This window comes from Amphiura filiformis, chromosome 17 (genome assembly GCF_039555335.1).
Source record: "Amphiura filiformis chromosome 17, Afil_fr2py, whole genome shotgun sequence".
NCBI lineage: Eukaryota > Metazoa > Echinodermata > Ophiuroidea > Amphilepidida > Amphiuridae > Amphiura > Amphiura filiformis.
In genome coordinates, this window is record NC_092644.1 from 63,636,206 (window position 1) to 63,655,353 (window position 19,148).

The 19,148-nt window shown below is 35.6% G+C and overlaps 1 protein-coding gene across 1 annotated transcript in view; it reads left to right on the forward strand.

Moving 5' to 3' along the window:
* The first annotated feature begins 6,312 nt into the window (after nt 1-6,312).
* LOC140137350 (uncharacterized) overlaps nt 6,313-19,148 on the forward strand; it is a 31,218-nt gene continuing 18,382 nt past the window's right edge. The window contains exons 1-4 of the mRNA XM_072158991.1: nt 6,313-6,776; nt 7,634-7,657; nt 10,506-10,738; nt 15,907-15,987. Of these exons, the coding sequence (XP_072015092.1) occupies nt 6,325-6,776; nt 7,634-7,657; nt 10,506-10,738; nt 15,907-15,987 (790 nt within the window). The 5' untranslated portion in view covers nt 6,313-6,324. The remainder of the gene's footprint in view (nt 6,777-7,633; nt 7,658-10,505; nt 10,739-15,906; nt 15,988-19,148) is intronic.

Here is a 19,148-nt window from a genome sequence, read left to right on the forward strand (position 1 = left end):
ACAACTGGCAATTCATGCAATTGTATAGGCCATCTAGGACCTTGTTGGTCAGAAAAAATATTGAAATCTTCCATTTTTGTATTTCAACAGTTTAGCTTCAAAATGGCTAAATTTTATAAATTTATTATGTCGCCAAAAGGTGCTCAATTTACTATATTTTTCCAACCCCATCCCCCCATGTCAAAAAGAAATCTACGCCACTGATGAATAATGATCACTGATGTAAACATGGTGAATATGACAATTATTATTGATGATCACATGTTTTGAACCCCTCTAAATGCAAGAAACAAAAAGAATAATCAAATGAGAACTGAATAGATTTCCTTCAATAGAAACTGAATACAAAGGCAATAGGATTTTGCTGCAACTTTCGAATCTTGGCCGTTGGTACGCACGTTTGGACAGTATTAATGTGGGACATTAGAGCACATCAGACATATCGAATTGCATTCTGAATACGAAGAATGGCCTTCTGATATCAAATAATTTTGATTTTTTGAAATTCGCAATGTAGGCCCTAATACACATTTTATGGCAAATCATTAAAAAATGATATTTTTGATATTTAACAGTACTCGAAGTAAACTTTATAAATCTGATGATTTCTACCTAAAGTGTATGTAGGTGGGATGAAAAGCCGACGATCAATTGAAAATTTTGACCTTTCGTATTGAAGATATGGATTTTCTTTTTCCAAAACACCAAAAAAAATTAGGTCTTTTGGGGAAAAAAATCCATATCTTCAATATGGTCAAAAGTTTCAATTGATCGTCGGCTTTTCCTCCCTGCTACATACACTTTAAGACTATATCATTAAATTTATAAAATTTACTTCGAGGACTGTTATATCTCAAATGTGAAAAATATCAAATTTTAATAATTTGTCATAAAATTTGTATTATATCGTGAATTTCATGAAATGAAAATTATTTGATATCAGAAAGACATTCTTCGTATTCAGAATGCAATTCGATAGGTCTGATGTGCTCTCATGTCCCACAAAAAATGCTGTCGAAATGTGCTCATTCCAGATCCCTTAAAATATACGCTGCGAATATTGGGACCATTTCTACATGCGCAGAAATAAATTGTGACGTGTCATGTCAAAAGGAGACACTTTTGGGCAGGTTATAAATTTTGAGGTTTTTACATATAGAGATATTTTGCTTCACAACGCCGTTTTCCCCAATGAAATCGGACATTCCTATAAGCGAAGATATTGAGTTCCGAAGTTATGGTATAATAAAATTGGAAATTGAGATATCGGCCTTTAAAAATATTATTAACAATATTGAGAGTAGGAATTAACTTGAAAATGTCTCAAAAAATACAAGATGCTAGTTATATTCCGCTCTGAAACTATCAGACAATATTTTTAACATTAATAACATCACAAATTCGCAACAAACCCAAATTGTGAAAAAATCACCCACCGGCAGTTTTTTGGCTATTTCTCCATTTACGATCCTGCCCAAAAGTGTCTCCTTTTGACATGACATGTCACAATTATGCTTCTACTGTATATCCCAAATTTGGCATACGATCAACAGTTTTGGGCCATTATTTATAGGGGTAATTACTTGTTGGTTTGGTCATTTTAGTGACCGTAACATTGTGCATTATTAATTATCTGTCGGAGGGAGAATGAGGCACAAACATTTTTTATTTATTTATTTATCTATTTATTTTTTGCAGGGCAAACTGATGGGAGACAAACAATAAGGGGCTGTGCAATAATTATGAGCCCCCACCCCGGGGGTAAAATTTCAAACGGCTCGCCAAAAATCGCCCCCCCCTCGGCCCGCCAAAAATCTTTCCCGGCCCCGTACATGCCAAATATCTCCGTACGGTTTTCCTAAGCCTTATTTAAAAGGCGCTCCAAGAATGTGCGCCAAAAATGTCTTCCCCCCTCCCCCAGAGCTCATAATTATTGCACAGCCCCTAAGCAGGTGAGTGGGAAAGGATTAGAGAGTGAGAATGTAGAATTCACTCAATCGTGTACCACCACGATAGAGTCGAGAAACGAGATTATTTTATACTCTAAATTCCTATGATTAAAAAGTTAAAATGAAGGACAAATCCAAGCTTAGATTAAAAATTCTTTATCTAATAGATTAAAAATGTAAAGAAACATACATGCTATTGTTACATGACCCGTGTAAACATGAGTTAAATAGTAAAGCATGATTTATCACATACTTACAGGGTGTATCAAAATGATTGGTACCGAAGACTTCTCATTTTTTGCCGATTTTTTTGCTATTTTTTGTGCCAGTTTGGGGTTAATTGTTTACATATTTGTAATTATAAAAGTTTTATCTTCTCTAAGAATTTTAGATCATAAAGATAGCATATTCTTAAAAGGGGTTACATGATTCTAAAGGAAAGTAGGTGTTTTTACACTTTTCATCATAACGCCGGATCAGTAGCGCACTATTTTCAAAGCTCTATTTTACTGCAAATACCTTGTGAGGATGATATGTTGAAAATCATGGAAATGTTTAATATTTTCCTTGCCTTTTTCTTCATTCATAATATACATAAATGTTATAATCAATATTTATTGCTTGAGAGTAATATTATTGACTTGAATAATTTAGGTGGGGTGAAAGAAGTTTGGGTATCAACACCATCCAGGGCGGTAATTTAAATTGTAATATTGAGATTAATAAGTAGATGGTGTGGCAGAATGGCTATAGACAGTGTAGGTTAGTTTAGACCTGGTAAAAGTTATTGGAATGGCTCCACAGTATTCCATACTTCAGTGTGCATTCATAGTAAAGAATCACTGGTCGACACGAATTTATGGAGAAGTGCAGACAAGATTTAGGAGACAGTTTTAAGAGCAAGGCGTATAACTTGCAATGCTTCAAAATTTGATATGGGCAGTTACAGAATGGACACATCCCAGGTGTTAAGTTTTGTCAAGATAGGGCTTCACCTCACACTCCCAGAGTCGTAAGGCAGGGACTTCAGGAACTGTCTTTCTAAAAGCATGTGTAAAGCAATTTTATGTTATGTATACTGAGGAGTATGTATGCAATAAATGGTTCAAGCAGTGAACCTATTCATCTTGTGTTGTGAAAATAAAACCATGCTTACGTCGATCTTCGTTTAAATGACAATAGCTCCCAGATGCGTCAACCTATCAACTTCAGATTAATAGATCAATAAGTTAACATATGCCCTTTCTATTTATAGTACAAAAACTATATTAATTAGCAATTTTATATTTTTGATATATTTTTAAAAATGTCACATAGCCCGGTACCAATCATTTCGATACACCCTGTATGTATACGTTTTTCCCTAATAATAAGTGACGTAATTAGGCCTAATTGTCATTAAAGTATTGAGAAACAATAAAAAAAAAATGGATATTGTTGTCTAATGTCTATAACGTGTAACATAATGCAACCAACAAATTATGTAATTGATTTCAACGAAAAAGCAACCTTTAATTTTTCGTAAAAGAAATACAGAACATATAAAATGACTGATACACTCATAGAAATTGTTCGTTGGCATTACTCAGTAAACTTTCCGAGTAATGCCAGTTGACGCGTACAATTTTGAGTAACGCTGACTCGATATCATTATGTTGGTCGCACTCATTTGCACTTACTTTATTGAGTTGTTATAACTCAGAAAATGAAACTAGGTTAGCATAATTTTCTAGAGGTGTGCTATAGTATACAAAATTTTGCACTGATTACAAAAATAAATATTTGAATACTGCTAATTGTGCAGAAAATGATCCAATTACGTGAATTAAGTTTGGACAGTATTTATTGTGGGACATTAGAGCACATCAGACATATCGAATTGCATTCTGAATACGAAGAATGTCTTTCTGATATCAAATAATTTTCATTTTATGAAATTCACGATATAATACAAATTTTATGACAAATTATTAAAATTTGATATTTTTCACATTTTGGAGATATAACAGTCCTCGAAGTAAATTTTATAAATTTAATGATATAGTCTTAAAGTGTATGTAGCTGGGAGGAAAAGCCGACGATCAATTGAAAATTTTGACCTTTCATATTGAAGATATGGATTTTTTCCCCAAAAGACCTAATTATTTTTGGTGTTTTTGGAAAAAAATTCATATCTTCAATACGAAAGGTCAAAATTTTCAATTGATCGTCGGCTTTTCATCCCACCTACATACACTTTAGGTTGAAATCATCAGATTTATAAAGTTTACTTCGAGTACTGTTAAATATCAAAAATATCAATTTTTAATGATTTGCCATAAAATGTGTATTACATTGCGAATTTCAAAAAATCAAAATGATTTGTTATCAGAAGGCCATTCTTCGTATTCAGAATGCAATTCGATATGTCTGATGTGCTCTAATGTCCCACAATAAATACTGTCCAAACGTTCATACCCCTTCCCTTAAATCCCTTTTCGATTGTAAAGACAACCGTCCTGCTATTGATGAAACTTATTTATTTTATTGGATATACTTTTACCCTTTGGTTATAAAAATATATAAAAACGTTTTTTTTTAGTCAAAAGCTCGGTACATTTCTATTTCATGGGGTGACGACCCGGGGGGGGGGGGGGCACTTCAATATGAAATGGATATAGGTGTAGGGCTGGCACTTTCGCACTAAGGGGCATTCGGTGGGAGAGCAAAATGTGACAAATATGGGGTCATTGGGTGAGAACATGATTTTTGGCATTCGGTGAGAGCAAAATGTAAAAAATATGGGGTCATTGGGTGAGAACATGACCTTTTTGTTAAATGGAATCTTTGGGTGAGAGCCGAAACAGCGCCACAAAAACCTCGAAAATCAAATTTCTAGTTCTAAATGGCTTCGAATTTCATTGGTTTTTTTAAAAATAAGGTAACAAAATCAGTGATAAATGAAAGTTGCCGTTCAAATTGAACTTGTAAAGGTCTTTTGGTGATATATCAAATGGAAAATAAGGGGTCTTCGGGTGACAGAGCATGATGTGTTCGTAAAAAAATATGGGGTCTTTGTGTGACAGCGATGCTATAAAAGGGTGCCTTATCAGTCCTACATACGCGTCACCTCCAAAGTTGAGTGCCCCCTCGGGGACGACCCTGGGTTACGATTCTTCCCGGCTTCTGCTGTTTGATGAACAAAGATTACACATTCTGGTCTCTAATTAAAGTACGATAATTCCCCAAATTGCAGATCCAAAACCAAAGAAAAAGATAGAATAATAATTTTAAAAAACCAAAAAAAAACCTGCCAAACAATATTTTTCCACAGCCCACACACAAAAGATTATTTTAATTTATGGGATGCGATGACAAAAGCACAAAGACAAATTTTATCTGAATGCCATTAGATTTTACATCCCTCCATTCCTACCCCAACCCTCATCATTTCATGAAAATCAGGAAAGAGAACCAAAAAAAAAAAAAAAGAGTTAATGTGTGACCTATATTTACAAGGCATATGGCTATCTACTGAAGATAGCAACGGTAATAGTAATACATAGGCCTGCATGTCAGGGTTCGGTTTTTGCCGGCAAAAACCTGTTTTTGCCGGCAAAGTGGCAAAAACCTGGCAAAAACTGTTTTTGCCAGTTTTTGCCTGGTTTAAACCGGCAAAAATGGCAAAAACTGGCAAAAACTCACATATAGTCACTCAAATATTAAAAAGTGACACAGAAAGCTCATAAACAGTAACACACAACTTTTAACGAATCATTCAACATATTTTTGGTCTCATCAAGTCCTTAAAATGAAAAAGTTTTGAATTTGATACATGCCACATTTCGGTTAAATGCACTTGAGCAATGAAAACCCATGCCTTTAATTTCTTAATATATTGCTTATAATTACAAAATCTGGCCTTGTTACACTCAGGAACTTATTTTTGTAACTTAATAATTTGTTTTGAGATGAAAAAACTGAACTATAAATCACTTTTTTAGTTTTTGCCATTTTTTTTTTTTTTTACTGGCAAAAACTGTTTTTGCCAAGTGGTTAAAACCGCGGTTAAAACCGCGGTTTTTTCCACCTGCGGCAAAAACCTGCGAACCCTGCTGCATGTACATGTTTTATTATTCAAAACCAATTTGAAAAAAAAAAAAAAACCACTATAAATCTTTTCATGGTTGAATAATCTCGTCCATTCGTAAATAGTAATTCTTGTGAAGTTTTAAACCTAATAGATAATGATTGAAAATGTTATTTGCTTAATATAGTAGGCCCTACTGGGGGTTCCCCACTACACATATTATTGTGAGCAATACAATTATGATTTTAGGATTTTTCTTTAATCTAAAAACACCATTTAAAGGCAGGTCAAAGGTTATGAGCAAGTATGGCCGACGTTTCACGGAGGCGTCAATACAGAAGTGCAAAAAGAAGAGCTGATGCTATAAATTTCCTGTCCAATATCTCACTAGATGGTACTGTAGCAAGCAAGCCAAGTCCTCGTACTATTAGTCAAAGGCAGAAAGATGATGAAACGGAGTGTGGTTTGTCGAAAAAGGACGACGATTTACAAGGGACTAGTGGGCAAACAAGTCTCGCAGCGCCAGCGGTATTGGACGAGACGAAAGAAAAAAGCCCATTTACTGGTCCTGAGTTGATCAGTAGTTCTCGGCAGTCTGGTATAGAACTGTGCCGCTCGATAAATGCTGGTCATAGTGGCAGTAAACCATCACTGATTACTTCAGTTAAGAATCCCGTGGTTAGAACTCGGAGACTATCTGGGCCAGCTGGAGAAAAAAGCCCACCTGTATCGCCAGTGAAATTTGGCAATAAACAAAGGTTATTATTTTAAATCTGTCTTCATGTACATATAATTAAGGGTTTGATATTGATAAATCATTCAAGCTTTATCAAAACTCATGTTCAACAGCTTCCTCAAAATTAACTTCTTCACAAGTCATCAGGATTCAGGTCTATAGAAAAATTATTTAAATTATTTGATTACATTTTGTGGAACATTCCAACTACGCTTGTTACTCCGCAACTATCATGCTAATACACGAGCATACAACGCTACTCTATGCGTCCATATCATGCGAGGTTATCTGCGTACAACTGCTTACTACGCACAGCCACGCAAAGAGTATACACAAATTAAATAATTTTTCTTAACATGTAGGCCTATGCTTAATTACATCCTTACTAAATCATTATTTTAATATTATATACTAAATCATGACATGATAATAATAAGCCCTACTTTTGCAGTCTTTGAATCAAAGTGCATTAATGGGTGGTATGCTCGGCCAGCTCGGGAGATAAATATTGAGGAATCGCCACAGTATTTCAATGAGGGTAAACTTTGCACTTTCTACAAAACACTGGTTTGCATATTTTTTGGTCTTGAATGTGTTTTGAATGAACATGCTGTAGTAACTGTAGGCCTACAAACTACAATGTATGGACAATTGGACAACATGTACTTTCATATCTGTTCCCAATTTTGGTTAAATGGTTGAGGTCCAATGCCCTACAAGTAACCATGTTTAAAGTTAAAGTTTAAATTAAGCAGTATTGCAGGTGCTTTTAGCGCTTAATTTTTAAATATAAACCAGTGGTACAATCCAATTAGCTGTAAGTTTATTTTAAAAATCTAACAAAATACAAACCTTTTGATTTGTTTTCAATGCATATAGCAGCCCTAGGCGAGAGGTTTCCAGGTAGGTTCAAACTGTGTGTAGTAATTGGTGATACAGATGTACTTTTTGGGATTGGATGTGTTTTAACTTTAGTTGCACAAAATTAAACATGTTTCTATGCATTGATCAGGGTTGGTAGTTACAGACTAACTGCAAATTGACTTGCTGAAAACCCCATGATTGTTACATTCTGTTTGATAAGTTATGGTTAATTTGGTGACCTAATATTTTAACAATGTAGGGTAATTTCATGAAAGGTCATTATTTCAAATCTGCCTCAAGAAGACATGATGCATGGAACAGGTACGGTACCGTACAAAGCAAATGGGTCGATCAATATCACTTAAACTGGGAATTTCTTTAGTGCTTTAATGCAGTACGCATCATGTCTTCTGGAGGCAGATCTGAACTAATGCCCGGAACTAATGACCTTTTGTGAAACTGGGTTTATTGATTTGACATGAACTACATAATGCACTCAAGAAATACATATAATTAATCTCAATTCAGGGGTGAGTGAATGCTGGACATGCACATGGGGTGGGGGGGGGGGCTACCATGCAGACTGTCCCAAGATTATTTAGAATCCATATGACCTTACATATATACATGTAATATGTATGTACTAAGGCTGGCATTTTCGGGCGGGTAAACTGGTACCCGTCCGAGATTACATTACCCGGGCAGAAAATGCGCCGGGTACCCGGGTACAAAATTACCCGAAAATGTCAGGCCTAGTATGTACCAGGCAGTAATCATTTTCAAACAGTTTATGCAGTGTTTGTGCTCCTGATTTAACTCTGTCAAGCGGGGTGTACTCTTTAACTGTTTGGCCTTCAGCCAGTCGGGCAGGTAACTTTTGAAGGTTACCAGCCCGACAGAAATTGTACATGTCCGTACATGCTCTAGAGCTACATATACATGTAGAGCCACACTCAATAGTAGTATGTTAAAAGAAGCACAATTTTGCAAACTTAATATCAGTGTTGCTTTGCATGTGTTATTGATGCATAGGAAAAGAAACCTATTCATACATGTATGTATAATATACATTGTATATATTTCAATATCCATGACGAATCGGATTCACACACACTTTCAATTCATCAGGCCCGTACAGATGCGGGACTTCCAAAATGTGCTTACGCCAATGTTTGGTAAAAAGTGAACATATAAACCCCCTAAATATTGCCCGTTTTGAACTTTCTGACCACTTTAAGACCAAAAATTGGACTTAAGTTTGGAAAGATATCCCAGAGTAGCTCAGCTGAGGGTTGCAGTATTAAGAATTTACCTGCAGGCCTGATAGCAAAGTAACCCGCCCCTGGCATTCCGGCGGGTGTAAAGTACATCCCTGCTGACAAGTTTTTGGTATAAACACTGGTCATAGATTGGACAATGTAGCTACAATTGTACGGGTACCCAGTAGGCTACTTCAAAATCAACTATATAGCCTCGACTATAAAGCATAGAAGTTCCTACATGTACCGTAGTATTAGAGTTGGCAAGTTACTTGCCTAGCATTTATTATTAGAGTTATAGTTAAAGCATAGTAATACACTGAGTCAGCAACTTACATTATATAAATTTTCACATGCAGGGATTTGCAGGGTTTTTAATAAGATTTATTAATGTAGTTGTTTTAGCATGGCCATACATGTACCAACAGGGTTAGAATTTTTGTGACAATCTGCAAATTCAATCTTACAAATATTCTCAAAACAAATTTGTGTGAATCAAACATTGGATGATAATTAAATGATTCTTGCAATGCAAGTTCCACTGTGCAACAAAATTCTACCCCTGCTGATGTGAAATTGTGACAAGATATTGTTTCTCCCCATATGATTTTGGTGTGTTATTACCATAATGAGTTTAATAATTGCAAATTTAATTTGTCATCATGCCTATGGTTGAAAATACAAACTTTAGAGGTAAGAACCAGGGTTTGGCTCAACTAGTTATTAGCTCCAATATAGATAAATAAATAAACACCCCCCCCCCAAAAAAAAAAGTCCCCACTACTTTAATGGTCCATAACTTTGAGCACAATTAACTTAATTTCAAGCAATAAAATGGATATGGACGTATGGAGAATTTTGTTAGCTATGGTATTCGTGATGCCAAGCTTGTGTAAAATGATATCAGAAGACTAAGAGTCAAGAAATTAATGATTGAATGGAATATGATGCAATATATGAAAAGTTGTATGTAAAGCATTGAGTAAAAGGAATGGGGATCAATCTTGCATAATGCTCACAAAATTTAGTAGACCTTGGTCAGGGATGGCTCTTAGCGATTGATGATACATGCTGACTGGTGCTCACTTCTGGTGAGTGGAACATGGTACGGCTGAGACCATGGTCTCAGGTTGTGGTATGCAATTTCATCAGGCATGATTATTTATTATCTGTTTGAATTTGCAACTCGTCAAATCTCATCAAATTCCATTCAATTATAAATTTCTCAAATCGTTTGTATCAATTTGTTTGCATTTAAGTTAACTGTGCTCAAAGGTATGGCCCCTAAAAGTAGTGGGGACTTTCTTTTTTGGATGTGTTTAGTTCATGGGAATGACAGGTAAACAGGAGCTTCTCAAAGTAATCATTCAGAATTTGGGAAACATGATGATGATGATGATGTGGCTTTTGAAAACAGTTTGACCACCAGTCATCCTATAGGACCCTAATACTTCCTGGTTCTTGCTTTATACTCTTTTCTACCATTGTTACCAACTAAGAATATTTGCAGTGGTTTACCAAGTTTTTATATTGATCAACAGTACAATGTAGTTACTAAATCATGAATGACTGCTACATTTTTTTCTAACTGTAGATAATATTACAATTAACCATTCACTTGCATGCAGGAGTGTGTCTATATCAACGTGTGAGATACCAAAAAGAAAATTGTTCCAAACTCAGTTTTCATACGATCCGTCAGAGGTTGCCAGTGCTGATCACAGTCTGCATCCACGGAGTCATAGCCTGCACCTACGCTCTATTTCTTCACCGTCAGACTCGCCAAGCGAAAAGAGTCCCACACATGGCAAGGTGATGGTGGTCAAAGCCATCCTCGGCCCTCATCCACAAGGCCTGGAAGGTACCTACCTATTGTTACACCTCACCATCACCTAGTGTTATGGTTTGAATTTTGAATTTTTATTTTAACAGCATTTGGTATTGCTTGTGTTCTTTATACTAACCAATTGGGTTTTTAAGTTTTCCCTCTTTCACTTTTGATGTTGTCACCAGACACCAGGGCTCGAATTTCAGGGAGGTCACCAAGGCCATTTGCTGCCCTTTTTCAGTTGTGACCTTGGTGCCCCAGATCTTTGTCAAGTTCCATTCTTCATCACTTGTTGGCCTTGGTGCCCTTCTTTGTCTTTGCCCAGTAACCTTTAAATTGTTTTTAAAATTCGAGGCCTGGTTGTCACTCACAGTGTTCAGTTTTTAGAGTCAATATTAGATGCAGTGATATGGGTTAGATTTGAGGGCAGAGGCAGACTATAGGAGGATAAAATGGCATACAATGTGTATGGGAAAACTATAAGAGATTTGGCAATTCTGTTGTAATAGCTTTGAAATTGGATGTGAATTGAAATTATATATGTTGGGGGAAAATATTTCTTATGTTATCCTGCAAAATTACAACACAAATTAACAATCCTTGAATTGGATTGTTTACTGGAAAGACAGCTATATTAAAAAAAGTTATAAATCAAAAGGAGATTCATTTGGTAGAATTGTTGAGATCATAAACTGGTTAATTATGCTAGCCGAATCCAATAAATATTACTCACAGAGCTGAACTTTCGCCATCTTGGCTGATGGCTTGATCACAGATGAACTGGTCCACTGCTTTTCCCTTGAAACTTGGTTGCTAATGACGCATCCTCGTTACCTGGAAGTGATGTTGATTTAAGCAGTGGGTCAAATACATGATCTAGAAAGTATGCACCCTCGCCAAGCCATCAGCTAAGATGGCTAAAGCTCAGTTCTGTGAGTAATATTTATTGGATTCGGCTAGCAAGATTAACTAGTTTATAAAAGTGGATTCTTCCTGCTTTCTGGGGTAAATGTAGTTATAAATCTTAGGAAGGGCCAAGTGCAGTCAGGGTGGTTCCCCCTGGAATGGATGCAATATTTTAGGAAAAGAAAGGAAAGACTTAAAGCTCAAAATACACATAATTTATATACACATTTCTTTATTGAATATTTTGTCCACATGTTTTACACATGCAACAAGCACATCAGTGACATCACAAGCAAGTCACAGAATAAGACTTATTTTAGCACATAACCTGCACTTCTGCTACTAGTTGGGATACCAAATTGTTGCAACTTTACTTTTTGATCACTGTACAAATTTGACCCTTGACCTGTTATGACACATAACAACAGAACCAAATATGCATGTATATTTTAAAACCATATTTGGTTGGGGGGGGGGGGTAATTTATTTCAAAATGCTAAGGGTGCCATGGTAGTATCATGTTATGCACACCAATTTTGATTCATTACCCAAGTGTCAGAGATGCAGAAAAACATGGACTTTACTTCTGGATTAAGGCAAAATGGGGTCTCCAAACCCGACTATAAACATACAGTCATACATATTTTACTGGTATCCTAGTATTGGCAATTAGAATAAAGGTTTGCCAGGTACGTGGTGAATAATATCGCGGGGTACATTACATAATTATTATACCATAGGAAATTGGTGTTGCATTTGGTTAATAATGGGATATGGTATCATGGGAAAGAGTGGCTGCATAACACATTCATTTATCATTTGGTTGTATTTGTCTAGAATACGATTCGGACTTCAACATCTTGGAATTATGACCCTGATCACCTTTTAACCATTGTTTTCTAGCAGTAGATTAATGACACATCCACCACCCATTAGAATTCCTCCATCATATGCATGTACATCTCATGCAATCACAGTGACATAGTAGGAAGGAGGAGGCAGGGGTCAAAACTAAAGCTCAACTGATAATCAGATATCGAATCTACCTGATATGTGTGTTTTCGGTAAAATATCGGATCAGCACAAATGAGGTTTTGATGCTTTCAGATAATGCTTACCGGTATCATGGTGAAAACAACAACAACAGGGAGGTTTTGATGCTGAAATTTGTTTTCTAATCTACTCCATCCTGACAGGTTTCATCATTTTGACAGGGGTTTGATATTGATAGACATTCATCTTTACGGGATGAAAACCACATTGTAAAAAAAAATGATCACCAAAATTAAGACGCAATAAAATATTGGATGGATATTGGCCGATATTATAAAATTATTCATCGGATATCGGATCTTTGGACAAAAGTCATTTCGGTTGAGCCTGTGTCATAACCCTTTACCTCATCAACCTACCCTACAATCCCCTGCTATGCTGCTGTTTTCACAAAGTTCTGCTCCTTAGTGTTCTGATGAAAATAATGTGTGTGCACACATTCACACTGCAGTACATGTATATAAGGAAAATGTTACCAATTAGATTCAGCCCACTTCTATAAATTTGAGGTATCACTTTTTCCAGTTTAATGTGCAAGGCAACCATATATATCATGATTTCATGTCCAAGCTGCTATGATGACATACCACATGTGCCTTAAATTAGATAACAAGGCTCAAGGAGATTCTAGAATCATCAGAACTCTAGGATGGCTGTTTTATATTCATTAGTAATTATTACGTTGCTTTGTTTTCTTCTTACAGGTAGCATGGTATTAACCCTTTATCTGCAGTGCATTATGAACCTTCAGCTCCCTTGCTTCCTGGCTTGAAATTTGATTAACATGTATATTCCTCCTTTAGTCTCCCACAGCCTAGTATAGTTTGACATTATATACTGATGTGCCTGTTTCAGCTTAGTTAGTTGACGTTAATCTGAGGAGTGAATTGAACTAACATGTATCATGTCATTTGAAGCATGAATTTGAATGTTCCCTTAATAACTTTGTCTCAACCAAGAATGGATACCACCTAACATTGAATGGCTATGCAGTGATGTAAACCTTTATTAACATTGTAGCTGATATAGATGAAAGACATCTCAGCTATGATATTCTTCCTCGGATTAGAGGAATCTCTTTTGAATTTTTCTTCCCTGTACAAAAGTTTAGGAGATTCATTAATTTCCTCATTTTTGGTACATTTCTTTTTGATTGAACCTCTGTCTCATGCCTGACATCTGTATAATGGTGCTGTTGAATTAACATTTTGATGAATTGTACTAAATTTGAACCCTACTGACTCCCCAATAACTGTCTAGAATATATGTTTGAGTGATATAATAATAGTTGTTAGTTTGTTCCAGAGAACGTCTACTATTTTAATACTTGCATAAAATATGGCAGAGGGTTTGGACCAATTCATCAGTATCAGGGTTTACTTTAACGCGCAAGTCACATGTATTTACACGTTCACGCACTTTCCCTACTTACAAATGCAAAGTGAAAAGTCCAACGTGTATGCGTTCATATATTCAATGATTTGATGTAGAGAAAACTCATATTTTCATCTGGTAGTGATTATTGATGAAACTTTACCCTTGCTATTATGACAATGAACCCTGGGATTTTGGCGTAGCTATATAGCTAAAATCTTTGTTCTGGACCTGACACCCCCCCCCCCCATAAACCTTGAGCGTCCTGGCGAAACAAAATTGGGGTCAACAATTGAGTGAAATTGAGACATACATTTAAAAAATACCCTCTGGGCAATGTTTTATACCCCTTCACAATTATTGAAAGGGTACAAAAAATTAGATTATATCCCTTCAGCAAAATGTTTAAAGAAAACCCTGATCAATATCATTTCTTATCAAATCACTTGCACTATCACTCACTGCATGTAACCTTGCAACTGAAGTTACACCACATATGACAGAAGTTACCCCACATGTAACACAAGTTACACCACATGTAACACAAATTACAACACATGTAACACAAGTTACACCACATTTAACAAAAACATGTGACAAATGTTACACTGCATGTAACACTGTAAGTTGCCCTACATGTAACAGAAATTAACACCACAAGAAGTTTCACCACATATAACATGACATGAGTTAAACTACATGTAACAGAAGGTACAGTGTAGCTGATGTTCAACACAGGTAACAGAAGCAGTAGTTTCCAGTGTTGAGTGAACTGAAGGATAGAAAATAGGCAAAAAAAACCACTTGATTTTGGCACTTTTACATCAGGATTAAAGTGTTTCATCTCTCCGACGATGAAAAAATACCTAATAAAAAGAATTGATATATATCTTGATGTCCTTCTCTTGAAGCAAAACTGCTTTATTGGGTACACTAACTTGCCACATTCACAAGTTCCAAGTCCTCAGGATTTCTATGAAAAAAAAAATGGTAGCTTGTTTTGTTTTACACAGCTGGTCCAATTTATAATGTCACACATCGTTCCTTTGGTAACAATGGTTCTTTACTTTAAAAAATGCAGTTTTGAAAGTTGCATTTTGGTCCATTCAAATCTCATATAACATGCATGCAGAATGACATCAGGCTTGTTGCATTTTTTGAAAGTTGAATGAACCAAAGTGCAACTTTTACAACAGCATCTTTTGTTACATGATGATCCATTGTGACCAAACACAACAATATGTGACATTGTAAATTTGACCAGTTATGTCAAATAAAATAGGCTACCAAATACTTATATAATTTGTTTATTTCATAAAAACTTTTCGGAGTTATTCTAAAAAGTCTTAGGGTGAAACTTGGAGCTTGTGAACCCTTCAGTTTTCATCATACATAACTTTTATTTTATTGGTGCAGGGAGTTATTTAAGCTGCCCACTTCATAATCAGACACTGACTGTAAAGTGTGGGAATTAGAAATTGCTCTCCTGGATGTCACAAGGTCAGGAGAAGCATTTTTTGTGATAAGCACCGCAACGGCCATTAGTGTACGTATGCATGAGTATTACACTCTAAGCGATCACCTATTGGGACTAGCGAAATGAGGTGAAACAAAGCATAGTAGCTCTCATACCATTTAAGTCAGTGGCTGTATGATGAAGACCCTATACTCTTTGGGGAGTTAACAATGGTTTCAAAGAGATTGGTGACTACAAGTTGTAAACTGTGGAAGTCACTGTTTGATGAATATGAACGTGACCGATATTATCCATCCTGTCAGCGATTTGGATTGCGGACACAGATTTAGAGAGGGGGAAAATTGATTAATTCTTATACTGACTGACTGTTGCAATGTTTTGTGTTATACAGGGTACTGTTGCTGTCACACAACTACAAGGCCCCATTTGCAGTATTTTCCTATCTCAGATATGGCAAGGATAGGACATCAAGGTAAGTCAGTGTATGGGTGGATAATAAGCAATGAGGATTTAATGGATGATTTTAAATATTCAATATTGAGGATGGGAATGAATGTCAACATTAGCTACCATACTGTGTAGTCCATTTGGTTTCTTCAAGGCAGTTAAGATACATGTAGTATCTAGTCACAGTTACTTTATGTGTGTACATATGAATCGCCTTTGATCAAGCATGTAATTTTGACAGGTGTTTAAGTTGACACACACAATTTAATTCTGTGCACACATGTATGAGCATGCACTGACTTGAAGAAGCCAAATGGTCTATACCGAATTAGCATACCTTCCTTAATTAGCATTCATAGAAAGAGGAATTTATGCTCTTTGCTCTTTAATAATTATAATTACACTGTCATAGTTTGAGAAAATATATTGAAGAGCAATACTCTATTTTGCTACAGGGTGCCTCTGAAAGGGCTGTACATGAACCATCATAAATTTTTTTAGTACATGTATGTTGATTCCTGAACCAAACAAAAATGAAAAATTTATGCAATTGTATAAGAAGGTGGCTTTCATACACTTAAATTTTGTCAATTGGCGGCTTTGTTCTTGAAATACAGGACATTCACGATGAAAATGCTGTCCACAGATTTAATACAGCAGTCAATGAGATGTACCTGAAGTATCAGGCATTGGGTATTTGGTGCTATTAGATATGAAGGATGGTTCAATGCATAATTTATTTATGACTTCTGGACTAGATTCAAAATCAGGTGTTCAGTGATTGTTTCCAAATTGCTATAATTCCAGAACAGAGAGGTCCATTTTCAAAATTCAACAAATTATATACACTCAATAACATATACTATTCTGCTGTTTCATTGTGGCATTAAAATACTCAAAAATTGTGTTTTCTAATGGTACAGTTCTTTCAGAGACACCATGTAGACTCATTGTTCAACTGATTTAGTTGTAATTATTTCAAAGCTATATAAGTATGATATATTTTGATGTCAATAACTGTTGTTCAATCTGACAAGAATTGCATTCAAGATCAGGGTCTTAGCTAGAAATTGAGGGTTGCCCGTCATTTGAATAAAATTGCCTGTCCTAATTTGACCTTTAAAATATTTACCAGACCTCAATAGCCCATTGGGGGTTCAAAGAGTTCAAATAGGTGCTGATATGGCCTTGTTCTACAAATTGGGTCTACTAAAAAGGTCAATTAGCTTCTCAAAACATACATTTTATAATATAACACCTGTCAAAGGCATTAATTTTGCCCGTCCCAGGAGCAAACTCCCCGTCTAGAATGACGGCCTGACGGGTGGCTAGCTAAGACCCTGTTCAAGATAATTATTTAGATAGATCATGATGCAAAGTATGTTGTAAACACTACAGCAAAGTGAGATGCCTGGACCTTACACTGAATTACACTGCAGGCTTTTTTGGTAAATTTTATAGTAAAAATAAAAACATGTTTATTGTCCAGGTTTACAAAAAAAAGGAGAAAGAGGGGACAAGATTCCAAGAAACATGTTTTATTTTTTTTACTTGGGCCAAATATAACAAATGTATGGTTGCAAACACATGTATTGCAATGTATGTGTAATCTACTTAAGGCCAGAGTAATGGAAGACACTTTTGTTTACGCCCGAATTTGAGATTTCTTGATATTTATCAACACTAAGATGTATACTTTCACTTGAAACTGATAAAATGCAACTTGCTAATATTAACTCGTATTTTTGCTTGATTTGTTTCACTCTTTTCAACTCTAAAAAGTCACATGGCTCAAGACAGCTTAGTAAATTGGCGGAAATAATGAGTCAGAAATGCGCTGAATGCGAAATATTTTGATTACGCTGCGATTCGCTTAGCGTGACGCTGGGCGCAACTCTGCGCTGTATGTCCAACGCAGTCTAGGCGATTCGGTTTGTTGTTCACGCCAGCAAATGTGGTGTAAACAAAACAAAATTTGCAGTCAAAATGCCACTTGGATTTTTTAATTATTTTGAATTTTGGCGCACTGAAAGCAGACATTATAGATTTATTGGTGCAAAAAGATGCATATTTAGACCATGCACCAGATACAGCTTTTACAAGCGTGAAAGTCTTACCGTTTTAAAATATAAGGACTTTTTGTGCATAATTTTGACATTTTTTTACTAAAACGTCGATTTCTCAGAGTTCACTTTTAACAATATTGCACGATTTTGTGACAAGATAACTCGAAAAATATGCAAGCAAAAGGTAAACTTTTTGCACTATCGTTTAGAGTACATCAAAGTCTAGGGAAGGTTTTCTCATTTTTTCAAAATATTTGTTTTAAACAAAAATATACACCATTATGTTCAATTTTTAGCTTAATAGGGTGACAAAATTGCTTTTTTTCACATGTTTTTTCAATATTTCAAAAAAGAGACAAATTTCAAAAAAATTAAAAAAACCTTCCCTAAGTTCATGTCTCTTCTTCATGAAAAGCTAACTGATTTTTTTTTACTCCGAACGGATTTTTTTCTAAGTAGTCACAAAAAATTGGGGTAAAAAAGTGAATTTTTGTGATTTTTTCAAAAACTCGAGATTTTTGAACAAATCTGACGTCACCATGGGATTCCTTGACTCATTTCCTTTCCAAAAATGTATAGTTTTATATACTTTTGACATACAATTCAGAAATAATGATGCTCGAAAAGGTCCATGTTCTCTCCCATTACACTGCCCTTAAGGCCAGAGTAATGGAAGACACATTCGTTCACGCCCGAATTTGAGATTTCTTGATATTTATCAACACTAAGATGTATTCTTTCACTTGAAACTGATCAAATACAACTTGCTAAGTCAAGGCGCATTCGGTATGTTGTTCACGCCAGCAAATGTGGTGTAAACAAAACAAAAATTTGCAGTCAAAATGCCACTTAGATTTTTTTAATTATTTTGAATTTTATTGGTGCAAAAAGATACATATTTAGACCATGCACCAGATACAGCTTTTACAAGCGTGAAAGTCTTACCGTTTTAAAATACAAATCTGACGTCACCATGGGATTCCTTGACTCATTTCCTTTCCAAAAATGTATAGTTTTTACACAGCCGTGACGTTAGTCACGGCTGTGTCTTTTTTCTTACAGGTTCTTTCTTTCTTTCTGCCGACCACTACATTTGCTCTAGCACTCACATGCTTTCACC